Here is a 27,907-nt window from a genome sequence, read left to right on the forward strand (position 1 = left end):
AGTGGAGACCTAATGAAGATTGCAGCAGAACTGCCAGCTATTTTGCAGCAGAGATAAGTTATATACCCCCGCTCAGCCTTTCTATTGTTCCTTAGCCATTCTTGGCAAAAGACCTGGCCACGTGCCTTGGACTGAGTTCCAGTGTTCTGGGAAGATTTCATCACATCCTGTAGAACCCAAGGAACCTTAGCTTCTTTGTCATCCTGTCTACACAGGATGCTTTGGCCTGACACAATATATGCAACATGCAACCTAAAATACTTTAAGATATACACAGGACTAGTCTGTCACGCAGAAATCTGGATTTTGATTAATGATATGTATGTTCTTTAGGTTGACTCTTTAAAAAGACTATTAGTGACATTGTAATGCTTATCCTGCCGTACAGGTTCTCAGATCTTTAAATTATGATTTCTAATGTTCAGATATATAGCTGTAGTGTCAAGTTTTACGTCATCAGTTAAGAAGAAACCCTCCCCTTCTGCTCACCCGGGAGGCTGTGTACCTCTGGAAGTGGATTCCTGCTCAGGACACCACCTTTCAGTGAGATCACCTTGTGAGGCAAAGAATTCAGAGGCTCAAATGTAGATGAACTGGCATTGAAAATGAAGTATACTGCATAGGTAGATGGCTGACTGCCTTTTATGTCTGTAAGAATAACTCCTTTTTTAATTTTAAGTGCTGAAAACTGTTGTGGAAAGTAGTAGCTGAAAAACAATGTATTATTTCTTAGCCCACAAAGGAGAAACAATATGTCTCTGGTGCTGATATTAATACCAAACACAGACAAACCTTAAATGAGACTAAGATGTTTTAGAACAGACAAGCCTCCAATAAGTGTCTGCATTGGTGAGGTAATCAGCAAAATTATAGGAGACAAGATAGGTACAAATCTAATAACTTTATAGTCGTCAAAGTCAAATGAATAGTTGGGAACATCATAACACTACCCACTGGTTTATAATTGTTTTGTCAATTTATGTCTTAAACATAAGAAAACAGAAATGGATATGGGACAGGAATGATCTTAAGTCAACTTTAAAGAACACTGAGGAAGATGTTGATCCTTGTGGGACTTCACATTCTTCTCTGTTTTATGTTAGGGGAATTCGTCTAGTACTTACTACTATTTCTATGAGGTTGTATGTTGTTAGAAATCGGCACAGTAGTGTAGAATATTAAAATGGACCCTATGTATGCAGCTGTGTTTTTTCTATCCTGTAAATCAATCTTCAGGCGACTTGCCCTGGGCATGTCCTCAACCACTACAATATGTTCTTAAGCATATGCACTGTGACCTCAAAGTATAAATATTCATGGTTCTTCACATGCATTGGATAGCACTTGCCTTCGCGCCCTCGCCATGCACAGCTAATTACCCACCCCACATATTACAACACTCATAACATCTTATATGACATTATTGATATTTCACCTTCATGCCACGCATCTTCTTCCTTTTGTTTTCAAATGTTTTTCCTTTGGATTTCCGTTCCCCCCTGTACATTTAGATGCTCTACTTTTTGGGGTAATGCCGGAAGCCCAGTCTCCTCGCCTAGCCTGCTCTAATGTCTTGCTGGCGCAGGAGCTGGCATTTGTATTCTCTCTGCCTTTTCCACACCGGCAGGGTGCTGGAGGTGTGGTGGCCTCCTCCCAGCTCCCCCAGACACAGGGAGCAGGGGCAAGCACACTTCTCCGGGTGTTGGTGTGACCGCCCTCCCCCTTCCTTGCTTTGTCATGTGGAATGGGATCCCAGGCCCCAAACTGAAAGATGCTGGTCTTCGGGTTCCAGGACCCTTCCTTTGCATTCAGATCCTGAGAATGAGGTCCTGGGACACATTTCTTCAGGCACCAGGGCTATAGGGTCCCCTAGCCTTGCTGAACCCAGGGGAGAAGGTCTAACACACGCCCCTTTCCTCAATCATAACTTTTTGATGAAGCTTGCACTGGCCCACCCCAGGGTCATTTAGGAAACTTGTAGTGGAACCCCATGTGCTCCATTGTCAAGCTGGGAGTCAAAGGTCAAATCCTTTCTCTTTGAATACCTTGGGCCCGTTGAGACAATTTGGTTGATTCTGGGTTCATTTTGCACTTGGTGGTGAGCCATAGCCCCCTACAACCTTTTCAGCAGGCCCTCTGGTCTCTAAAGTGGCACACTCGCTAGGAAGCTGGTTTCATTGGATCCCTGTGCGAGCTTTTCTCCTTTGCTTGGTCTCTGCTGCTTCTCTCCTCCTGCTGGGGCAGAGAAGTCCAGATCTTCTGCCAGCTGGTCCTTAAGGGATGTAAGACAACCAGCCTCACTAGTCCTGGAGAGTCACACTGGTCCTGGGGCCAGCTGCAGGCAGAGTCCTTAGTCCCTAGGGATTCAGTGCACTTGTCCTTCAAGTTGTCCATAGTGTTGCTGCTGTACATGTCTAGTGTCCAACTCAGCGCTCTCTCCCTTGTGCAAGAGTTTTTAAGTGGGAATGGAACGTTCTAGATGCTGGCACCACTGGCCAATCCTAGCGTGCCCCTACCCTAACCATCCTGCACAGCATGCTGGGACAATCGAAGATGGTGGTATCAAGTGATGTTTGTGCATATCTCCTCTAGGGGCCTCAGCTCCACTGCTAGCTGACATCACTGCCAGGGTCTATCTGATCAAAACCTTAAAGGGGAGTATTTTCTCCAGATGTCTGGGCTTCCTCCTCTGTTCAGTGGCCCTGGGCGGTCCTAATCCTGATGCAGTGTGACAGCTAATTACCAGATGCAGATTCTCTTCCCCACCCCTTCCTCCTTAGGAGCTGACTCAAACAGTGTTTATTGCTTTTATGTTGGGAGGCATTTGTTCCCTCTGCTGGGGAGTAGAGTAATTAACTTGGCCGAGCAGTGTAAGAAAAGGCCTAAAGGCCTGGAATCTGGAGCTGTCCCAGAGAAACATGACAACTCTGGACGACCCTTGAGGTGTACATGTAGGTTCTTGGGACCTGCTTATTCAACTTTGGCGTACATGTTTCACCCCTGTGTGATACCTCAATGAACTTTGTAGTTCTAAAGGAAGCAAAACTGCAATTTAAGGCAGATTTCCCAATGTGCATGATACAGTGACACTACAGATAAACAAGTAAATCCTACTGGCCTTACCTATGAGTGCCCATGAATATTGTAAGGCTTTCTCCTGGTTAATATCTATCCCTGCAGGGTCCCATCTGCATCAAGCTACCTGTGCATAGTTATCAGGCTGCGCGCAGTGGTAGTCTCACCTGCGCAGCCTGCATGTGTGCACATGCCTATTCATGTGTAACCATCCAAGTGCATGTTACCCTATCTGAATAGTTGTGACCTTATCTTAAGAGGTGGACACTGGTGATAAACACTGGCAGTTCCATTACCATGTTATTACTGTGAGAAAGGCACACTTACTCAGACTCACCCATAAGAAAAAGTCCCAATACAAACACAGGTGATTAAAAACCAAGAAATCCAGCCAGATTACATGAACAGCACTATATACCATAGACTTATAAAACAGTGGTTTAATTAATTGTTTGAAAGCCCTATGATCCTAGCAATAATCTAAAGTACCCACTGTCCCTGTATGAACAATATCCCATGTTATGTTTCGTCTTTTCTGGTTTAATGTTCAGTTTAGTCTGAAAATGCACAGACCTCTAAGTGCTCAATTGATACCTGGCAAAGATATTTCCTTTTGGAAAGTGTAATCTCTCTCACATTTGATTGTATAAGGCATTGTAACCCCATTTATATTTCATCTGGCGGTGTGAACTCATCCATATACAGAGGGAATGAGTCCTAGAAGTTCTAGTCATGATGCTCTTTTTTTTCCTTGTTGTACTGATCTGCTAAAGGGTGGTGTATTTCCGTAATGGCACAGCCAAGCTTGAAATGACGACTGAATGACCGATGTTGAAGTGATCTTTCCACATTACTTAAACACAGACTAGGTGCTCAGTAAGAAAAGCATATGTTCATGCCACTACAGTGGAGGATTTGTGGTGCTGTGGGTCCTGTCCCTTGAAGGCACAGCTATTGTCTTGGCAAACGATACAAACTCCACTAACGGGGACAGTACCACATAGCTTACACCACCATTTACGAATGTCAGATTTCTCTAGCATTTATCACTGCACTGCATCTAAATAGTCATATCTAATTTATTTTTTAACTGAAACTTTGAAAATAAATGTAAAATTAAATTGAATTTTGGAAGCTGATAAAAGGGCGTATTTAGAGTTTGGTGGTGCGGGGACTCCCCTGTCCACTGTTTAGAGTCAGGCAGGCCATCATGTTTCGGTTGGCAAAATCTTCAGACCAATGGCTCCACAGAGTTCAGCCTGTCTGTCTAAGTACCTCAGGCAATCTGCCCTATTTGGAGCAGAAGGGCCTATGTACTTTTGTCCTGTCAGGACCAGTAGGAAAGCCCTGGTGGTCCCAAACAGAGAAAATACAAAATTACCACCCACACCAGGGGAGAAAGCTCAGGAAGTGTCAGAGCTGTTAATTTATTTTATTTTTCTAAAACACAAAACAAAGTCCCTGCTTTGGTGGTTTGTTTTGAAAAAACAAGTTTGCTGAGTTGCTACATGAAACATGTCAGCCACTTGGCAAACTTACCATGCCTTCAAAGGATACACTGTCATGGCAGCTCCTCTGAAAGCACAAAGATCTCTGCCAGACAGTCAGAGAATTCTAAAAATGGAGGTCTGTGGTTCCCATGGCAGTGGAGTACATGTATTTTCTGCCCTCGGGGAACTAAGTACAATCCATGAAACTGAATGTCTTCAAACATTTGAAGCAGTGGTCCTGTTCAGCATCTTCTGTAAAACTGCCTAATAAAAATTAACAATTTGTTCTTGAAACTGATGTATAAAAATAAATGTCATGTATATCTGAATAGAATATATAATTGGATCGTAAGTGTTGTTGGGAGTGATCTCTGACTTGTTCCATTGTATATGTATTGGATATATGAAAAAGTATGTTTAATTAGTTCTGATGGATGTTGAATTATCTTGTTGGAACATTGTAAACAACCCTAGTCTTTCAGTACATACAAATTAAGATCGGATTGCTGGTACGTAGCTATGAAAAAGATTCAAACAGAATACTTTTTTCATATAGTTCTTGTCAGATCAGTTTCTTACATCATGATCATGCTTCACGTTTATACAATATGCATGCATTTTGTGTATGATCTTCAATGAGGTCCAATTATCCTCATTGCATTCTCAGAAGAATGATATCCCAGAACCCATCAGACAATAATCATATCAATCAATCAGTACACATTTGCATAGCACACAGTATCACTCTGCTTGGTATCTGGGTACTGTGCCTAGTCGAAGAGCCAGGTCTTAAGCTTCTTCCTGAAGTCCGTCAGTGAAGGGATGTCCGGAGGCGGGGTGACAGGTTGTTCGAGGCTCTTGCAGCGATGTATGAGATGGCGTGGCCACCACAGCGACTAGGACGTATGAGGGGGGTGCGCGAGGGCGAGAGAGATGGAGCGGAGGTGCCTGGAGGGTTGGTGGAACTTAAGACGTTGGTTGATTTAAGAGGGTCTGAGATCGTGGAGGGCCTTGTATGCGAGGATGAGGCTCTAGAATTTACATCTCTTCTGGAAGGTGAGCCAGTGGAGGTTCCTCAGGTGAGGGATGATGTGAGTGCATCTAGATAGGTCCAGGACGAGTCGGGCTGCTGCGTTATGAATGGACTGCAGTCTTCTGAGTAGCTGGATGGAGATGCCAGCGTAGAGGGCATTGCTATAGTCGAGGCAGCTAGTGGCGAGGGCCTGAGTGACGGTCTTCCTGGTTTTGGTGGGGATCCATTTGAAGATTCTGTGGAGCATGCAGAGGGTGTGGAAGCAGGAGGAGGCAACAGTGTTGACCTGACGTTTCTTGGTCAGTTGACTGTCGAGGATGATCCCTAGGTTGAGGGCGTTATCTGTAGGGGTAGGGCTAGATCCTAGTTGGGTTGGCCACCAGCTGTTGTCCCAGGCGGAGGTGTTGCTCCCAAAGATCAGTATTTAAGTTTTGTCGGAGTTCAAGTTGAGCTAGTGGTCTCTCATCCAGTTGACTATGTCGGTCATGGCTTAATATCTAAAACTACTTTTAACTGACAAGTGTAGGTTATAGTTCCACCGAAAAAGGATCCGTCTACCTAACTTTGATTAGTTGGCCTCAGTTACCCGTGTGGGATTCCTCAAAGTAAATACCTCATAACAACATTGTCAAATCTGCTAATCATTTTATAACCACTTCGCCCTTCTCCCCCTGTCAAACCATGAAGAGTGAACTTCTGTGAAGACACCTAATTGTGCCATCACAGAAATTGTATTCGAACAAAATATGGATTTATAGCCCACTTTACTGGTTGTTTGAGCACCTGTAACGAGGTAGTGGGCCTTTAACATCTGGTATAGCACAAGGCAGGAAGGCTATTGGAACATTCCACCCACTGAGGGTAGAACATTCTAACTTAAAAAGGGAGAAAAAGAAAGACAAACATTGGAATTTTGGAGCAGAAGGCTTACACCAGCCATTATAAGCTCTGAGCTACTTCATTGTCTTCAATGGAGCTCTCAACATTCCATTGTTTATAAGTTAAATTGTCACTTGTGCATGAGGAAAGGACAGATTGGATTAGGCATTGTCGCTGACAGTAGCAAACATTGAAATTCTTCAGCTGTAGTGCTACCAGGCCTCTGCATATCTTACATCACGGCGTGAAACAGCATTCCAAATGACAAGTGCATTAATTGGCTGCAACTTAGCAGTAATGAATCCCTAATTTTACTGTGTCTCTAGGGGCATCAGGGGAACGTTAGGGATGGGGCAGCAGAGCATTATTGAGTAGTCCAGGAACTGGTTGGAGTCGCATGGACAAATGTTGGATGAACATAATGGTACATCTGAATTCATAAATGTCCTTACTAACTTCATACCCTGAAGGTTAACAAGTATTTTCTAGACCATATTTTGTCAATTAACTTCATTGCTTGAGTAAAATGTAATCTCTTCGGCATGCAGTTGATTTTGATAAGTCCCTTTAGGAAACAGTTTTGTGATGTGTTTGGTATAAAGTTGTAAGCGTTTGCTTGAAGTAAAGAAGTATATAAAGAAGTATAAAGTATCAATGTGTTTTTATATGGTTTGTATAAACCAATAGTGAACATAAATTAAATTATTAAAGATGGGGGGAAGAAAATAGTTTCTCGTGACAGGATTTACATTTCCATCACTAGCAGATGGTAAACCTTTAGACAGTTGGGCACAGTACATCTGCCAGGACATAAAATTAAAAAGAACCTTACCATCCTGCCAGAGACAACTTTTGAAAATGAGGGGGGCAATTGGTGAATTTTATGGCACAGTTCCCCAAATGAATTTCCAGAAAAGCTAAAAATCCAAAGGTGCTACAGGCAATTCAGATGGGGCATTTATGAAATATTCCAATGCTGCTGTGAGAGTGTGATGGTCCCCAGGGTTGTTCTTGAGTCTGTATTTTGAAAGAGCAGCTATTCGACAGATTTGCTGTAGACAATATGCATAGAGTTGTGTTATGATGCATCTTTGCATCATAAGTTCTAGAATAGAAGGCGGGCAGGGTTCTGCAACGGTCAGTTGACCTGGAGCCGGCCTGACGCCAGGTTGTGTCAATGAGGATTAAACGTGAGATGCATAGAAACCTTATGTTTGTTCGGTTTCACTTGCAACATTTTGGCGACGAGCTTGTTTGACCTCAGGAATAGACACAACCTGGGTCTTACAGCCGGTGAACGCTGATGGTTGCCTTCGCGTCGGCGCTGACGAGTGGTTGGCGGCTTGGTGGGCGCTGACTCACCTGTGGTTTGGCCGCACCCTGCGCAGCTGATTTTCATCGAGGCGGTGACCCGGGTGAGCCATAGAAGAGTAGGGGCGGCGCTCCCCTTCCATCGGAGAAATTCAAAACTGCTGAACACGCGCATGCGCGTGAAATGGTCTGACGGCCATTTTCATTTCACGACTAGACCGCTCATTATAGGAGAGCGGCGGCCATCGTAGACGAGTGGCGGCCATCTTAAGTTCATTGGAAGAGAAAGAGTGGACTGCTCACCTTAGGGGAGCCGCAGCAGACATCTTACATTTTTTTTTTGTTGTTGTTTTTTTTCGGAAAGGAAAAGATTACACTGCTCATCTCAAGGGAGCGGCGGCCATCTTATATGTAGTTTTTTCACTTTGTTACATCGGAACAGCCATACTTGTAATTTTGTTTGTTTTAAAAAAAAAAAAGAACTAAAACTAGTTTGCTCACCGACAAGTGACTATTTCTGTATTTCAGAGTATTTGGCTGTCATATTGGTGTGAGGGAAAAGGAAAAAAAAAAAGGAAAGTAAACAACATTTATCTTCGCCTTTTCCTAGATAAAATCTGTGTTTCGCTTTAAGTGTAATATTTGTCATGGCTTCCTTGGGTAATATTATTACACCACATTTTTTCCTATCACAAGCAGGTCAACCTGACATCTGTTGGGAAGATTGGATCGAAATCTTAGAAAACTGTATCATAGCACTTGATGGTCAGAATTTTTCTCCAGCCAGGAAAAAAGCAGTTTTATTGAGTGCTCTTGGCAATGAGGGTCAAAGAGTTTTTAAGTATCTGCCAGTAGCATTGGGTCCTAATGGTCAACCTATGGATGATGTCTACAAAGAAGCTATAAAAAGGTTGAAGAACCGATTTGCGAAAGAGGTAAATTTGGTTATGGCCAGGTACAAATTTTACACTCAACCTCAGGCTGAACATGAGTCCATTGATGAGTTTGTGGCTAGACTCATGGAACTTTCCATTAAGTGCCGCTTCGGTAATATGACGGAAGAATTGATTCGAGACCAGTTGATCGTGCAGTGCAAGGAAAAGAAAATACAAGAAAGATTATGGGCAGCAAAGGATCCATCACTCATGGAAGCTATTGGAATGGCTAAAGTAATTGAGGAGTCGCAGAGGTGCATGAAGGAAATGAACAAAAGAGACAAGGCAACTGATGTATCTGTGATCAATCCAGGCCAACAGGACTATGTTGAAAATGAATTATGTGCAATTAGGAGGAAAGAGAAGAAAGAGTATGGCCTATCAGCATCCAGGAATAAAGTGGAACAAAGTTTTCCCGGGGCCAGGAGTAAGAAGGACTGCGCCCGTTGTGGTAGCATCTTCCATGATACAGACTCAATTTTTTTTTTCGCTTAGAACAAAATTTGCAGGAGGTGTGGGCGGAAGGGCCATTATGCAAGAGTGTGTAGAGAATCTTGTAAAGTGAACAAAAGTGGGAATTCTGGTGTGGGGGTGGTTGAAAATACGTCGGAAAGCTTGTGTACTGACAGGGTCCTCGTAGTAAATGAGGGTCATAAATTTAAATGTGCAGTTATATCTCAAGGAAAGGGGAGGATGTCTAGACCTACAGCTATATTCAAAGTATGTGAGAAGGATGTTGAACACATGATTGATTCAGGGTCTATGTACACCATCATACCTGAACGGGTTTTCAAAGTGCATTGGCAGGGTGTTAATCTGATACCCAAAGACATAAATCTGGGGGGGTATCAGGGAGAATCCATTGACATCTTGGGGTACATGGAAGGCAATATACGGTATGGCTCAAGTTGTACCACGGGTAAGGTTTACGTGTCAATGGAAGGACCACCGATTTTAGGGTGGATGCACCAGTTTGATTTAAATATCATGTTACATCCCAGAACCCCTAATCAGGTGTTGGTCGTGGATGAACTCACCTTGGAGAGGGTGTTGACAGGAGCAGAAAATGTATTTTGCAAAAAATTGGGATGTCTCAAAGGTTATGTTCACAAAGTAAAAGTGAAATCCAATGCTATCCCTAGTCAACATAAATTGAGAAGAGTGCCACTGTCTGTTCGTGACGGGTTAAAAAAATTGTTAGGAGAGATGTTAGAGGATGGTGTGATTGAGCCTGTGGAAGCGTCGGAGTGGGTTTCGCCAGTGGTGATTACCAAGAAATCTGATGGTCGTCTGAGGTTCTGTGTAGACTTACGCTCAGTGAACCAGAATATTGTGGTTGATGTCTTTCCTCTTCCTAACATAAATGAATTACTTACCTTTGTGAAGGACAAGAAATACTTCTCAAAGCTTGACTTGAGTAGTGCTTATCACCAAATTAGGTTGCATGAGAGCTCCAAGTCACTCATAACATTTGTCACCCCGGAAGGAACTTTTCAATTCAATCGGTTACCATTTGGATTAGCATCGGCTGCTAGTGTTTTTCAGAGGGCAATGACTAAGATTTTAGAAGGAGTAAATGATGTAATTTACTTCCAAGACGACATTCTGGTCATGGGGAAGACTAAGGGTGAACATAACACCACTTTACATTTAGTGTTAAAGAAATTGGAGGAGTTTGGTCTCACGCTAAATCAGGACAAGTGTGTTCTTTTGGCCGAACAAGTTGAATATTTGGGCTATACCATTGCTATGGGGTCGATTAAGCCTAAACGCTCTTTGTTGGATGCCATAAGCAAAGCACCAGTTCCGAAAGATAGAGATCAACTAAGGTCGTTCTTGGGGCTGGTGGAGTACTATGCCAAGTTTGTGGAGAAATTTGCAGAGAAGACAGAAGGTTTAAAAAAAATCTTACGCAAGGGAAATAAGTTTGAGTGGGAGGAAGAACAGCAACTTTGTTTTGACAACATCAAGAGTGAGATATGCTAAGCAGGCATATTGACAGTGTTTGACAGGAGTCTAAAATCTGCACTCACTGTAGATGCCAGTGCGTCTGGTTTGGGAGTGGTTCTTTCACAATTTCATGGAAAGGATGAGAGGACCGTGGCGTTTGCCTCTCGTACTTTGACATCGGCTGAGAAAAATTATTCGGTCGTAGAGCGAGAAGCTTTGGCGGCAGCCTGGGGTGCTGAGTATTTTCGTGTATGTCTGTGGGGTTTGCCGTTTGTTTTACGGACTGATCATAAGCCACTAATAAGGATCTTAGCTCCAGGTGGTGCAGGAAAAGGCTCAGCCAGGCTAGCTAGACTAGCGGCAAGGCTTCAGGAGTATACCTACACAGTTGAGTTTTTACAAGGCTGGAAGAATGTTCAGGCAGATTGTTTGTCTAGATTACCTTTGGATTGGGAGGAGGTTGATGGAGCTGGTGTGAGAGATGCAGACATGGAAGGCGAGGTCGCCTTTGTACAAGATGTTGTGGATAGTGGCACAGGTTCTTTTTCGGTGTTGCAGTGGAGAGAGGAAATGGAAGAAGATCCAGTCATGAGGGACGTTCTTAAAATGATTAGGTGTGGAGAGGTGAGAGAGAGCACTCTTGCCCCAGCTGTAAGACCCTATTTGAAGGTTCTGGAAGAACTCTTTGTCTGCGGTGATGGGGTGATTATGAAGGGAGACTGTTTTGTTCCTCCTGTGGGGTTGAGGTTCTGAATTTTTCAGCTGGCACATGAGGGTCATCTTGGACAAGGATTGACCATCAGAAGGGTGAGAGCAAACTTTTGGTGGCCAGGCTTGGATAATCAAATCAAGGAATGGGTGCGAAGTTGTAGCTTGTGTAGAGAAAGTGAAAAGAGATTGGTTCTTGAGAAGTGTGAGGGTGGACATCTAGGAGATCCTGGGAAGCCTTGGCACACGATCTGTTTGAATTTTATTGGACCGCTGAGAGAGTTGTCTCTAGACATGAGATTTGCAGTGGTGATAGTGGATGTTCACTCAAAGTGGTTGGTAGTGGAATTTTTGAGGGATGTCACCACAAAGACCACCATTGGTGTCTTAGAAACAATTTTCAAAAAAGAAGGAGCCCCAGTAGTCCTTATTACAGATAATGGCACACAACTCACTTCACATGAGATGGTAAGATTTTTGAGGGCGTGGGGTGTTAGACATTCGTGTACATCTTTATACAATCCAAGGGGAAATGGAGTGGCTGAGAGGGCTGTTAGACTTCTCAAGGGAACTATAAAGTTGGCCTTGGCAAACCGGGGCGATGTCAGAGAAACCATCTCGGACATGGTATGGGCGTTTTGCACCACACCACATGGTGTTACTGAAAGGGTTCCTTTTGTGGATATAAGGGGGCGATGGCCAGGCACCAAACTAGTGCCAGCCTGGTTGAAAGGGGTGTTGTATGATGATATGGGTGCCAATGATCTAGACAAGTCTCCCAAGAGGGGTGCGAGGCAAGCTAGATTACGGGTGGAAGTAGGAGATTGGGTCAATGTGAAGTCTGGAAGGATACAGGGAGGTTTGACCAAGTTCAGGGGTCCTTTCCGTGTTCAGCGCGTTGGTACATACAGGGAGTGCAGAATTATTAGGCAAATGAGTATTTTGACCACATCATCCTCTTTATGCATGTTGTCTTACTCCAAGCTGTATAGGCTCGAAAGCCTACTACCAATTAAGCATATTAGGTGATGTGCATCTCTGTAATGAGAAGGGGTGTGGTCTAATGACATCAACACCCTATATCAGGTGTGCATAATTATTAGGCAACTTCCTTTCCTTTGGCAAAATGGGTCAAAAGAAGGACTTGACAGGCTCAGAAAAGTCAAAAATAGTGAGATATCTTGCAGAGGGATGCAGCACTCTTAAAATTGCAAAGCTTCTGAAGCGTGATCATCGAACAATCAAGCGTTTCATTCAAAATAGTCAACAGGGTCGCAAGAAGCGTGTGGAAAAACCAAGGCGCAAAATAACTGCCCATGAACTGAGAAAAGTCAAGCGTGCAGCTGCCACGATGCCACTTGCCACCAGTTTGGCCATATTTCAAAACTGCAACATCACTGGAGTGCCCAAAAGCACAAGGTGTGCAATACTCAGAGACATGGCCAAGGTAAGAAAGGCTGAAAGACGACCACCACTGAACAAGACACACAAGCTGAAACGTCAAGACTGGGCCAAGAAATATCTCAAGACTGATTTTTCTAAGGTTTTATGGACTGATGAAATGAGAGTGAGTCTTGATGGGCCAGATGGATGGGCCCGTGGCTGGATTGGTAAAGGGCAGAGAGCTCCAGTCCGACTCAGACGCCAGCAAGGTGGAGGTGGAGTACTGGTTTGGGCTGGTATCATCAAAGATGAGCTTGTGGGGCCTTTTCGGGTTGAGGATGGAGTCAAGCTCAACTCCCAGTCCTACTGCCAGTTCCTGGAAGACACCTTCTTCAAGCAGTGGTACAGGAAGAAGTCTGCATCCTTCAAGAAAAACATGATTTTCATGCAGGACAATGCTCCATCACACGCGTCCAGGTACTCCACAGCGTGGCTGGCAAGAAAGGGTATAAAAGAAGGAAATCTAATGACATGGCCTCCTTGTTCACCTGATCTGAACCCCATTGAGAACCTGTGGTCCATCATCAAATGTGAGATTTACAAGGAGGGAAAACAGTACACCTCTCTGAACAGTGTCTGGGAGGCTGTGGTTGCTGCTGCACGCAATGTTGATGGTGAACAGATCAAAACACTGACAGAATCCATGGATGGCAGGCTTTTGAGTGTCCTTGCAAAGAAAGGTGGCTATATTGGTCACTGATTTGTTTTTGTTTTGTTTTTGAATGTCAGAAATGTATATTTGTGAATGTTGAGATGTTATATTGGTTTCACTGGTAATAATAAATAATTGAAATGGGTATATATTTTTTGTTTTTGTTAAGTTGCCTAATAATTATGCACAGTAATAGTCACCTGCACACACAGATATCCCCCTAACATAGCTAAAACTAAAAACAAACTAAAAACTACTTCCAAAAATATTCAGCTTTGATATTAATGAGTTTTTTGGGTTCATTGAGAACATGGTTGTTGTTCAATAATAAAATTAATCCTCAAAAATACAACTTGCCTAATAATTCTGCACTCCCTGTATTTTGTGATTTTGGAGAATGGTGAGAGGTGGAATTTTCGGAATGCGGCCCTATATCAAAAGAGTGGGATGTTTAAGGGGAATAGTGGTGAAGGTTGCTCAGGAATGATGTTCATGGGTGGTGATGATGAGGTTGTTAGTGAAAGGGGTGGTATATCACTGGATGGTTGTGTAGGACGACAGCATGGGGATGTTGGGAGTGAGAGTGGAGATGATCCTGTTTCCGGAGATGTTGGGAATGAGCAGAGTGTTGAGCATGGTGTTGATCCTTTCCTTGGGAAGAGAATCAGGAGACCACCTTCTTACTTGAAGGATTTCGTTAGATAAGAGATAAATTGAGAATGTTTTGTTATTGTAATAATTTGAAATTGCATTTCAAGTGATAAATTGAGTATGATTTTATTATTGTTAACATTTATTATGAAATCTCTTGCTTTCATTTTCTCATTTCTTGTATGTTGATTAATGTGTTTTGTTTTCCTTATTTGTAATTCATTTATGTACGAGAGAGGATGTGTTATGATGCATCTTTACATCATAAGTTCTAGAATGGAAGGCGGGCAGGGTTCTGCAACGGTCAGTTGACCTGGAGCCGGCCTGACGCCAGGTTGTGTCGATGAGGATTAAACGTGAGATGCATAGAAACCTTATGTCTGTTACGTTTCACTCGCAACAAGTGGGCTTTGGGTCCACACCTTTAAGCTATTGGCTTTCTTCTTCCAGCCTCTTTCTGCCAGTGCTTCAGATTTTGTCAAAACACGCCTTGACCCAACCCAGTACAGTATTAATGTATTAATAAATGCTGTTTGGGTGTACCCTTCTGCCTCCACTCGACTACTTGCATTGAACTGCATTGGGACTACTTTACCACTGTAGCCCTCTCTGTCGCCACATGCTGACTTCTTCTCGTGTGTGTCGTAGTAATCTGGTAACCCCACATGCGTTAGCACTTTTAACCCAGATATATTGGCATTGCTGACGCTTGTCTTTGTTTTTGGGGGAGGGGTGGTTCAATCTCAGGGAAACTGAAAAACATGATCCAATCTTCATCTTACAGCACAATGTGTCAAAGACATGTTCAAAAGCTATATTTTTTACAGGCAGTTCATGTTTCAGATTCTGGAAATCACCTTCCTTCAATACAGCTGCAGCTGGGAATATACAGCCCCACCACAGAGCGAGACCTGATACCAGGAATATACAGGCCCCAACACTAGAGAGGCATACAGACCCACAGAACATGCAATTTCACAGTTTCTATGCACTGAGTACTGCTTGAAGGGCCTAGATACTCCCGTGTTAGTTGCATTCATAGCACATAGCATGTAGAGGAGTATTACTGAAGGAATTACATTTATGTCCCAACTAACCTCTTCTTAGGACCCAGAAGATGAGAGCTCATTGTGTAACTGGCTGCCTTAAGCCTTGACTGCTTTTTTAACCTTGGGTATCCACTTCCACCTTCCATAAAATGGAGCCACTCTTCAGGCCTAGTCAGGCACTGGCACAATAAAGTATAAATTGGCCTTCAAAAGTAAATGCAGTAGGTGCAGGAGACTGCCCACCTCGTATCAATTGCCACTGTAGATGCTACATCAGTCCCAGCAACGCCTCATTAGACAACATTGACAGACTTTTGCTAGCTGTTAGGCCTGTACCTCAAGAATGATGTGATGGTCCTCAGACAGTAGAACAGCAGCTAGCCTAGTAAAGTCAGTTCCGCTGGGGAACACACTTACAGAACAGCTTGGCTCCTATCATCAACACAGGAAGTCTTTACTGACTTAATCCCAACCTTTCCTAATTGTCATGGGTGGGTCGGGTGAGTGAGGCATGCAGGCCCCACCCCACCCCACCTTATGACCGGCTTCCCTAAGTGATTGAAGAGCATTCTTGGTAACCAAAGGGCTTGTGCCGACAGCGTTCTGAGGCTATTGTTAACTACGACACTGCTGTTACATCACAGGGAGCCTTCACAGAGTGTCTCTCCATTGAAACTGACCAGGGTTGTAAAATACTAAGTCCCATAAAAGCAGCGATGGATTGCGCATGCACAATAGAATGAGCAATGTACAGTGTCTCTCAGAGTACTTGCATGACCCTCATTTATGTAAGACTCACATGGGCTAACAGTCTGGCATACTGCCTGGCTACCAACAAAACAACTTGGTACCAATAAATGTATTAGAAAAAGGCAAAGAATTGGGTGGCCAGGGTCCCAGTACTCCTAATGACCAGCCACCTCAGAATACTTCACAGCCAAACAGCCTGAAGGTGTTTAGAAGAATGAACCAATGAATCCATGACCTTTGAATATCCAGGATAGAGACAGAACTGGTAGCTTAGTATAGGAAAAATATTTGTTCAAAAGATGCTTTAAAGTGTTATATTCACCAAAAAACAGATTTAAAATTATTGTTTTCTTAACACAATCTAATCTGATAATTTGAAGTACCCTAATTATCTATTGTACAAATTGAAATTGTAAAATGATTTAATTTCACAAATATACAGATTTGCAGTTGTTGGTCTAGGAAGATTGAGTGATTTGCTCAGAAGCTGATGACACACAGCTCATACTCTCTCTCTCAGAAAAGATCCCCAACACAAGAAACAAGCTCACTGCCTGCACATGACCAAAGTCGCTAACTGGATGAAAGCCAATTGTCTCTAACGCAGTACCGACAAGACAGAAGTAGTGATCTTCGACAAGAACACCTCACCATGAGAATCTAACCGGTGGCCTGCCGAACTCAAACCAACACCCAGAAACCACTCCAGGAACCTCAGAATAATTATCAACCGCAAACTGGACATCATTGCAAATGTCAGCCCCATCACTGCATTCTGCTTTCTCACTCTGAAGATGGTTAGGAAGATCTTGAAATGGATCCCAAGCAACACTACAAAAACTGTCTCTGACACCGTAGTCACAGCAAGTTGGACTATGGGAACACCCTGTGTGCCGGGATCACCAAGCAACTAACTAGACTACAACCATCCAGAACTCGGCAGCCAGACTCATCCTCAACATTCCACTCAAAAGCCACATCACACCACCTCAGGGAACTCCACTGGCTCCTGTGACACTAACACTCAGTTCAAACTCCTCACACAAACATTCAATGCACTACACAACTCAGGCCCCACTTATCTGAGCAGTCTTGTCTCCTTCAACCAATCACCCAGACACCTCTGCTCTGCAGGACTCCTACTAGCACACATCCCAGACATGCACAGAACTAGATCAGGAGGACAGGTGTTTGCTTACATCGCTCCTAGAGTGTGGACCAGCCTCCCATTCCACATCAGAGGAGCCTCCTCCCTTCTTAAATTCCCCCGGAAGCTGAAGATGTGACTTTTCAATTAACCAACCTCCCATATGCAGAGCTTATCACACACTCCTGCTCAGCAACACGATACCCTCAGGGGTGATGGTGCGCTTTGCAAATACACATAGCATTACATAACAATCACATGGTGCTTGTAAGTTGCAGCCCGGAAATATAAATTTCCTCCTCAGACTTAAGCAAGTCTATGATGTTTTTTAGACTCTGACATAATCACATCTTCGTCCTGAACAAAGCATTATTGCTAAAGGTCTCATGCAAAATATCAAAAATCATACCTCTTGTAAAAATCTATTATTTTATAGAAATCGTTCTGTATAGTCTCTAATAAGGAGTCTATTTTAGACTGCCCCCTCTATATATTTACCATCTCTTATCCATTCTAATGTTTTTTTTATTTTCCTTCTGTATGTAAACTACAGAGTAAAATGTATGTTGTGGAAAAAGAAAGAAGACTCACCTAATGTGTTTTTTTCATTTTGAGGTGTTCCTTTAATTGATGGTGGAACTGTAAGACTGCCCCAGCTTATTGGACTCTCAAGAGCACTAGATCTCATATTAACGGGACGCTCTGTTGGTGCACAAGAAGCCCTGGAGTTTGGACTAGCTAATCGTGTTGTGCCAGATGGTCAAGGTTAGTATTTGAAAAAAATATCTAATTTCAAGCCTAACTCAAACCAGTATCCATCCAATTTAACTTCTACACCTAGGACCATTTAAATGTTATACGTATTTTTCCATGTATTGTATTCTTTGTCTTTTTATTTATTTACCTAATTGCACTTGTCCCAATCCCAGGGCTGTACAGAACCCTTTACATTTATATATGAAGCCATTTATATCAGGAGACGCCTTAACAGGTATAGGTGAGATAAAAAATATATATGGTGATGATGTTGCAGCAATATGAGGAGGGATGGGAAACAGCATTTACAACGCGGCCCGAACCACGTGCTGCCGTTACAGCTAGGGCATTACAATAAATGCGTCTTTACCACGCATTCCTTTACCACACAAATCGTTACAATGTCGTGCCTTAGGGAAAGCGGTGTTGGACTTTAAAGTCCAACTCTTTCCCTACTTTTGCGCCGACTGGAGTTGGAATAGTAAATTATACCACTCCAAAGTCTGATTTCCCTAAGGCCTGATATTGTACCGATATGCATGGTAAAGAGGAATTTATTATAAACACTATGGAGCAACAGCATTTGTGGTATAGGTATGCGTTGTTCCGACATACTACCTGAAGGGAGAAGTATAACTATGTGTAGAATTAAGTAGATCATGCAGGCAAGAAATGAGGTTGATTGAGAATGGTAGTGGATATACATCCTGGCGGGGGGAGATAACCTCTTCTATACAATTACTTTGTCATCTGACACTCTCCTCTTACCAGCTTGTGGCCTCTTACAAACTTGTAGCCACTAGCACTACGTTTTGATGGGCTCCAAAATTGTTTTTTATTAGGAAAAAAAGGCAAAATGTTTCCAAGCTCCACAGAAACATTTTACCCCAGCAATTATCAAATGCAAAAGGCACCGACCATCCCAGCCCTAGCAAAACTATGAAATCGGAAAAACACAAAATTTTCAGTTCTTGTTTTAACACAGCTGTTGGAACAAAGTCAAAACCATCTGGATGGGAAACGTGTGAGTTAGTAGGCAGATAAAACGAACCCCTAAGCAGCTAGTCTCCTGCTCCGTCTCCTCAAACCATGAATGTAGGACATATATATAGAGAAGTTAATGGTGCATGTGGATCACTAAACTTACATCATATGCCAATTTCTCTACCTCATTTAATTGTGTTAGTCACCAATTCTGTCTTTATGCTTTTTCGATGATAATGAGGTTGGTACTAGTACAAAGTAAAAACAATATCGATCACAGATAGGGACCACTCAGACCGCCTAGTTTTCCACTTTTTTACCTGCTGTAGCCTCATAAACTCTACTTATGGCTTAATTTAGGGTTTAGAGGAGTGGGGAGGATTGTCATAAATCTTTTTGTCCTCTCACCTCGTCAAACCTCTGGTGCCCTTCCACATATAGAGGTGGGAGACCCACTGGGTTATAGTTATTGGCGCCTCAACTCGCTCTGCCGATGGTAATATCTGACCTAGACGTCCGACACAGGACCACTGGGTCATAGTGAACATCATTGATTTTCAGGGCATGGTAGAAAAAAGCAGGGAAAATACTGATTTTCTTCAGTGCGTAGGGAGATGAATTTTCTTTGCTTGGTGCCATATTTTTTTGTTTAAATAAAACAAACTAATGCTGTTGGAATTTGTTGTCACTAAAAACACAGGGCCTGATTTGGATTTTTGCAGACGGAAATATCCTGTCACAAACGCTGTATTACGATCCCATTAACTCCTATGGAGATCATAATGCGATGGACAGGAAATCCATCACTTTTGTGACGGAGTATACTCTCTGCCAAGATCTAAATCAGGCCCACAATCTTTAATGAAGACACGATTGTCCTCTCTGTAATTGGTCAGAGCTGTTTGAGTTTGCAATCTTTTGCCTTAGGACACTCCAAGGAGTAGCTGTGGGCTATAAAGACATCTTAATTTATTCAGGTACTTTAAATAAGGTGTTCACTTGGCAAACCTGCAGTGCCACCTGTGCATCTCCTTTCATCATTCGGAGATCTCCATCAAGCAGATGGGCCTCCAACCTCCGACCCTGATGGACCATTCCTCAAGGACTAAATCAACCCTTAGTCTCCACCTCTGATTTTGTTCACCACTAGCAGCAAAACAGTGTTCCTTAAAGGGCGGGGCTGTATGGATAAAGTTATGGGGTATTAGTTTGAGGGACCCAGAGTTGGAACTCTTCTCCTTTTACTGCTAAAATCCATACTGTGTTCCATTTAATAAAATACGATCTTGCTTACACACAGACATGAAACACCGATAGGTCTATTAGTCTATACCAATGGTAGATGTCAACTATACGCATTTTGGTAAATTAGCATAACATAACACCTCAGAATTAAATGTGTCACTTTATTCTGCCAGTACCATTTGTGTTTTCAACCACGCCCCTAAAAGACCATGGTTGGATATCTTCTCTTTTGACACTGTCTGGCTACTGCTAATTTCTTTCTGATGAGAAATTGCCTCTCATTACCATTCGACATTCAAATTATTATCATGCAAGTTTTTAAAATTGTTCAATAATGAAAAGGCAACAGACCATAAAAGGTACAACATGAGTGGGGTTCTTGAAAGGGAACTGCTGCTTTGATGCCCCATTGGCACCTGAATGATTTGACTTAAAATATATATTTTAAAAATAAGAAATGTAACAGCCTAAAATGTTATGCCTTCACCGAGTCAGCAATGCATATGTTAATCCGCGCAAGTTTTTTCGTCTTTTGTCTTGTTTTCAGATCTTAGTTTTGAAACACTATTAAAACGTATTTAGCTTAGCAATTTCACTGTTCACATCGCTTATAGTCCACTCAGAATTTATGAAATGTGAATCAGTTCAGATTAGGTAATACGAACTACGTGCTCAAATCCTCTATATGAAGTAATTTGAATTAAAGTGCTATGTAAAGAAAAATGTTGATATGACATAACTGAATTACTCTCTCCACCTGGGGGCACAACGGTATTGTGCACCTGCTTTTGGCGCCCCAGGAGAACTTTATAGAAGGGTCTGCAGATGCTTGTGCAGTACCTTCTGTAAAACAGATTGCATTGGTGCAGTGCTTAATTTGTAAATAAAAAGGTGCCGGTGCCCAAAGCCCTCCTCTTAAACGCGCTGCTTGCTGCAATTAAATGTGTGAACACGGAATCCTGAGTCAGCGTAATCCTGAAGCCAACTCGGGGCTCTTTAATCCGTATAAAGCCACTCCCTGCCCTTCAGCTCACTCTTGCAGCTTTCTACTTTCTCCCTTTGTGACGCTTTTTCGTTTTTCCCATCCACCCTCTTTCCCATGTGTGTCTTTGCTCGCAGCAAATGCTTGAGGCAAAAGAATAAGCCCCGGCCCTAAAAAATAAGTGCCGGTGCTCAGCACCGGAAACAACAAGCACAAATTAAGCACTGCATTGGTGCGATCTCAAGGAGGCGTTCCCTTATTTGCATGAGGCGTGGGCAAATGTACAGGAGGGAGCACTCTGCCTCTGCACCCGTTTGGTATTATAGACCCTAGCAAAGAGTAAAGGGGCTGTCAGGGGCTTAACCAAGAGGCGGCGCACAGTCACTACAGAGCCCTTTGAAAAGGGAGGAAGAGGGCTGCATAGATCTTTCAGATGTCCCCTACACGCACGTGCCAGTCACCCACTGCACTTACAAACAAAGCGATCTGTGTCCTTCTCTGAAGTGTAGGCCGGTTGCTGCCTGCACAGTGAAAGGTGGGCTTGCTGCTTTACAGCTGCCTTGAGGGCAGTGCATTCACCGTAGTAGGGCCCTCACCTGGTCTCCGGGTCTCCACACAGTAACAAGCTAAAGGGGCACCATAGTGCAGACTTTTGCAGTGCACCCTACACTTAATACAGGCTCTGGTGTACATGTGTGAGTGATGTTTTCAATTATCAGTAGTATTAAGAGACACAACAAAAAAGCTTCTCCTTAATCCCAGTGATACCATTCGCTCATTCATGCTGCATGCTGCATGCTGCTGTGGCTAGATTTTCATCACCGTAAAGATTGAGAGCTGCAGACAAAAGGTTAATGCACCAACAGTTCTAAATACTACATCCTGGGCTTTGGCCGAGCTAATGTTAATCGTCGAGGGTGTTAAATTACCCCCAAAGCAACCATTGAAATACTATGCAGTAGAATGAAAGGATGCTATCTACAGACAACCTTGATGATGATATCTTCCCCAGGACACTTACCTGCCCCACCCAATTCGCAACCATATCACTCACTCCATGTTTTACCGAAGTGTGTCCTGACATTTTCTTACATAACAAACAAAAAAAATGGCATTGTGAATGCAGACTTGCCACACCTGCAAATGTTAACTCTGATCTTGTGTGGTAGGAGGAGGAGAGGCTTTGATGGGGCAATGCCCTGAACATTGGGTGGGGCTCTTGAGCACTGGTAGCACTTTTGCACACTCCCTAAAGGTATTCCCACCCCTTCCAAAAGCACACACAAAGGCGTTGGAGGCGTGCCATTGTGAGATTGGAAATCCGGCATAAATTGAGTGAAATGAGACTCTCCACCTTCATGATGGTAACCTACCTTGTGTAAGGTTTTTCATTTCAGCCTACCGTTCACTGTGCAATATTGTCTCTTTTTCAAGTGGCTGCTTGAAGTGTGCCGACACTGTGTGACACAAGATGGCATATGCAAGTTGGGAGGTGTAGAAATGCCTCTTTTTCGGGGTGCTCAATGAAGTGCAGGATTTTGACAGCCATGACGTATAATCCTGGATGAGGTGGTGGAGAATTGGGTACTGCTGAAATGATCCCTTACGCCTCTGAAAAATGTTATGCACAGTAGGTGTTGTTTGCTATGTAGAAATGGTTTAAGGTGCACCTCCTTACGGTCCCCAGGGTTCAGTACCTCGATATATCGACATCGTATGATCCTTCACATTGTCTGAATGTTGAAACACCTTGACCTACCTGGGAGGAAGCAACATCTTCTATTTGGACTTCTCACTGTCAATATATACCTCAAGCCTTTGTAGTCATTAATCCAGCGGTGCATTTTGATTGTGCCTTGAACCTCAAATGATTAATTTTGTTTGCAACAATATCTTGCTTGACCTCTTTTACCATCCGGATTTCTAATAGGATATTAACATGCACCAGATGTAAAGGTTTATTTTCGTCTACAAAGTCAAACTTCTTCTAATCCAACACTGTCTATCTCCACATTTTTCCACGCTCTGATCTCTTTCTGTGCAAAACATGTTAGTGACATGTCACTGAAGTTCAACACTGTTTGTGTTATAAACCAGAAGCTCAGTGTGTTCATTTTAATGATGATGTGTTTATGTTAGCCATGGATTTGAAAGCTCTTCTGAGTCGCTCTTTGACGTTTGTAAACAACATATAAACCACAAAAACATTCACTATCTAAATACAGCGTACTGACATAATAATAGAGATTTTTGTGCAATTGGTATGTGGGGCCAAAACCGGTATATCCCAACACTAGACTCTATTTTTGTGGAACATCAGTGATTGAAACACTTCTCCATTGTATATGGTGTGTGTCTATAATCCTGTCTGATGATCAAGCTTTATCCCTTAATAAAATGGAAACTTGCCCTAATCAAGGCCGAACTAGCTATTCCAGGCACCGGGCATTCCCCAGGGAGGCTGGAAGGGTGGTGGGACGGTTTTGTTACTGGGGGGCCATTTTTGTAGCAGTGCAGACGTTTTGAACACACCTGCTGCAGAGCTCCTTCTATATCCAGAAGTGTTCAGGTAACAATAGAAGTGTCAAGATAGCTCTGGTGATTAATGGTCCTACTGGAGAGAGATCTGAGTTTGCCTAGTGGCAGTTTTGCCTTATCTAATTTAGGACAGAGGGCTAATATGCCAGCTGCAAAGGACTTGTACCATGCGTATCACAGAGCTGTATTTGATGTGCAAAGCTCTGTGTTTACTGGTTTTGTCACACAGACCCTTTTGTTACTGTGCATTTCATAAATTACAATCATGATCTAGCACAGTGAGCTACAAAGTGTCATCAAAGATCGGCATGAACACTGCATAGTACAGGTTAGAAAGTTATGTTTTTTCCTCCATTCTTGTTTTTTCTCCAGTCTTTCATTATAATAATGTACCTAACAATAGCTTGTCTGGTTAGAAATAACTTCTTATTAGAAAAGCTAACTCTAAACACTGTGTTATGTTCTGAATCCTGCATGTGTGCTTTTCATGGCCAAGTATTCTTAATAAAATGCCTACCAATATGGGTGACATGGATCCTACACCTCGTAGTCCCCTTTGTCTTATGCAACATTTAAACTACACTGATTTACACATGTATGATTCATTGTGTGTGTGTGAGATATAAAGTGCTCTGACACCCTACATTGGTATGAGAGGCAAATGAAATACATGTGAGAGAGGGGCCGTGGAGAGATGAAGGGCACTATTAGAAGGTGATGGTGAGGGAATCATTGAAGAACCCCATACAAATTGCCATATCCTGGTGCATTGTAAGGTCATCACTTACTGTACTTTAAAAAGGAATACAATTTAATATATAATGGAAAATGTGTTGCAGAATATGCCATTTTTTGCCCAAATTTTATTGTGGGGAGAACCCCCAGCCCTCTCTGTAGTGTTCAGGCTTGCTTGCTGCACTCACTATGCACCATACGGGGGCTGGTCTGACTAAATATGCCAGGTCTGCTTTGGGTTCCCAGTCCTGTTCTGACCCTAATGAACTTGTATCCTCTTTTTTGTCTGGATATTGTTGGCACAATTGTTACACAAGAATCCAATAAAGTTCTCTTCTAGTTTATATCCAGCTTAATTGTATAAGAAATTTCTTTTGGTCTTTGCCCAGTATGCATAGTAATTTTGAATGAAATTTTGGCAGTCAGTGGCATCCGACCTACTTGAAATGTGCAATCATATGACCAGTTATGATTGTGGACGAATATGATCATGGAATATAGACCTGTACGATACAGCTTGACTGAATGAAACCAAAGATGTATTACCAGTACTGTAATGAACCTGACATACCAAATGGCTGCTGTTGGCTAAGCAAAGCATGCGTTATATCTTCTATGAATTGGTCGGATTCTGCTGTCATTCATAAAGCCAGTCACGCTCCAACTGTGATTTTGAAAAATAGATATAATTAATTTTATGTAACAAGTCCACCTTCAAAATTCTTATAACAATATGAAAAAATGTCCGTGTAGAGTGCATGAAATGCTTCTTTTTGCATTATACTGCATTGTAAGTCACTTACGTTTACTGTTTGCAATCCTAATGTTTGTCCGCACCTAAATCGTAGCAGTAGAGGCGCAAAAGAATTGATGAATGACAGTGTACCTGGTAACCGTTAAAGAGAGGTAGTAGTGCCTTGAAGTTCAAAGATTGGCATACTTGCTCCAGGAAGGAATGCACACCTCGTGGTTGCTGGACCACCACAGTGGAAGCTGTAGGGGCTCATATGAACTGCAGCTGCCTGCAGCCTTTGAGTGTGACTCCGCACTCAGTTCAGCGACAGCGTCAGACAGTACGAAGCAGAAGGCTTTATTTTACCAGCTCTGCAAAGATAAGCCTGGTGAACAGAGTTCCTGTTTGAGAGAGGTGGGTGTTTTTCTACTGTCAGTTTTGACTCTCACCATAAAGTAGTGCAGAGGGTCAATATGCCTGCTGCATAGAACGTCCACCAGCATATTACAGAACTGCTTTTTATGTGGATAGCTAAGTGCGCTTCTGTTTTTGTCACAGAGATCCCTTTGTTACTTGTGGTTCAGCCGCACCTGGCGCTGAGGTTGGGGGTGGAGCGTGCCGATTATTTAGAATTAATAGCTTTAAAAGCACTTGACACAGAGTTCGATTTTCTCGTTGCTCAAATGGGTGTAATTTAGATTTATCTGTTTCCATGGACTTCATTGCATGATTTTAGTTGTTGAAAAGTGTCACTCATAGTCATTGTAATGTCACTCAAAATTACACTGACATTAGGAAAATGTAACACATAGCAATTTGAAACCTTGACAGCTATGGAGATGACAGGTGCCATAGCAAGATTCCCTTGCTCACAGAACAGTTGTCATGGTAACATGGTAAGGACATGAGGCCCGTCTCCATTAGCCTACGCCTGGATAAAGAAACTGGTGCTTTGCAACAAAATGGCTGAAATGTTTGCCAGTTTGATGCCTGTAGTAGCTCGTCCTAGAGTGGAATGGAGACCCATCAGAAATTACTTATCACAAATAGGTGAAAACGGTGAAAACATTCAGTAGCATCTACAGAGAAAAGTGCCTAGTACAACTTTTTGGGGCGAGTGCATGAGGCTATGAGGGATCATGGAAGTATTTTGTATACTAGAGCTAATCTCGTAATTGTAGAGATGCAATTAACGTGTCAGGTGGACACTTGCAGTTAAAGGTGGTGAATTAAAAAACAAAAGAACACAGAAATTCACAAGTTACAGTTTACTGAAGTTACTATAACTGGCCCCCTGCCATGCACTACTAATCTCACATAATACATCACTTATGACATATTAAAGGGGCATGGTCATGCTGGTGACCAAGATGGCCATACAGCGGTGAAGCTTCAGCGTTCTGGGTCATGCAAAGCTTGGAGTAGTGCTTGAAACCATCTAATAAAGGCATCAGAGTGCATCCGACAATCCCCCTGATGATTCTGGCTACATACGGTGCCGACTAATAATGGTGATGTCACCCGACAGGGCTCGCCCCTCCTAAACAAAAGGCGACGAGGCCCGCTTCAGAGGCCCCATGGTGACAGGGTCTGTGGGTGAGCCTGAGGTGCAAGGCCACCCGGCCTCACCGAGTCGCTCAGACCAGCGCAGCAACTTCCTATGTAACCGTGCTGAATTCAAACCCTGATTGGGGCGATTCTGCTGGCAACCTGCGATATTGCAGCCACCCAGTCAATCAATCAATCAATCAATCAAACAACATGTGTATATTGCAGCATGGTCATCCCTAGTGTTATCTTGGCGCTCAGGCTGCAGTGTCTGTATTGAAAAGCTATGTCCTGAGTTCTCTGGCTGAAAGACAGGTCTTGAGTTCTTTCCTGAAGTCAGTCATGGAGAGGGTGCTGCTCAGAGGAAGAGGGGTAGGCTGTTCCAGACTTGGCGACGCTGTATGAGAAGGAGCAGTTGCCACTGCGGCTGTGATGGATGCGGGAGTGTGTGCTAGTGCGAGTGAGGCAGAGTGCAGGTATCTTGAGAGCAGGTGAAAATTCAATCGATGGTTGATGTAGAATGGTCCTTGATCGTGGAAGGCTTTGTATGCGAGTGTGAAGAGCTTGAATTGGCATTTCTTTTGGATGGGAAGCCAGTGGAGATCTCTGAGATGGGGGTGACATGGGTCCTTTTCGGGAGGTCCAGGATGAGTCTGGCCGTGTTGTTCTGGATGGTCTAGAGTCTTTGAGGAGCTGGGTGGGGATTCCAGCATATAGGCAGAATTGTCGTAGTCAAGGCGGCTGATGGTGAGGGCCTGGGTGATGATCTTCCTGGTGTTGATTGGGATCCATCTAAAGATTTTGAGGAGCATGCAGAGGATGTCGAAGAAGATGCTGGAGACTGCGTTGACTTGTTGTTTCATTGTCAGCTTCCTGACTAAGATGATACCCAGGTTGCATGCATGGTCTGTCTGTCATTCATTCGGCTATGTTGCTCACAACATTTCAGATGTTGGCTTTGGCAATGGCAGGGTCCTCTGTGAGCGAGAGGATTAGTTGCATGTTGTTTGCATAGGAGGTTAAATTGAGTCTTTGGGATCTGACAGTGTCTGCGAAGGGGGTCATGTATATGGTAAATAGGATGGGGCTGCTTCGGGTACGCCGCAGATGATGTCCTTGGGTACGGAGGTGAAGGGTGGCAGTCGAATGCTTTGAGTGTATTTTGTCGGAAAGGAAATGATCCGTTTGAGGGCTTTTTTCTGTATACCGATGTTGTGGAGTCTGGTGGGAGATGGCTTCAAAATCGACGGAGAGGTCGAGGAGGATCAGGGACAGGGTTTCTCCTCAGTTGATAGTTCTGATGTCAGTTACAC

The 27,907-nt window shown here is 43.2% G+C and overlaps 1 protein-coding gene across 2 annotated transcripts in view; it reads left to right on the forward strand.

Annotated features, from left to right (window-relative positions):
• The window catches only part of LOC138267873 (enoyl-CoA hydratase EchA19-like), a 281,482-nt gene that overhangs the window by 165,832 nt on the left and 87,743 nt on the right, over positions 1-27,907 (forward strand). For both annotated transcript variants that reach the window (XM_069217102.1, XM_069217111.1), the window contains one exon: positions 17,689-17,838. In XM_069217102.1, coding sequence (XP_069073203.1) covers positions 17,689-17,838 — 150 coding nt within the window. The remainder of the gene's footprint in view (positions 1-17,688; positions 17,839-27,907) is intronic.

The sequence above is a fragment of the Pleurodeles waltl genome, chromosome 2_1 (genome assembly GCF_031143425.1).
Source record: "Pleurodeles waltl isolate 20211129_DDA chromosome 2_1, aPleWal1.hap1.20221129, whole genome shotgun sequence".
Lineage (NCBI taxonomy): Eukaryota > Metazoa > Chordata > Amphibia > Caudata > Salamandridae > Pleurodeles > Pleurodeles waltl.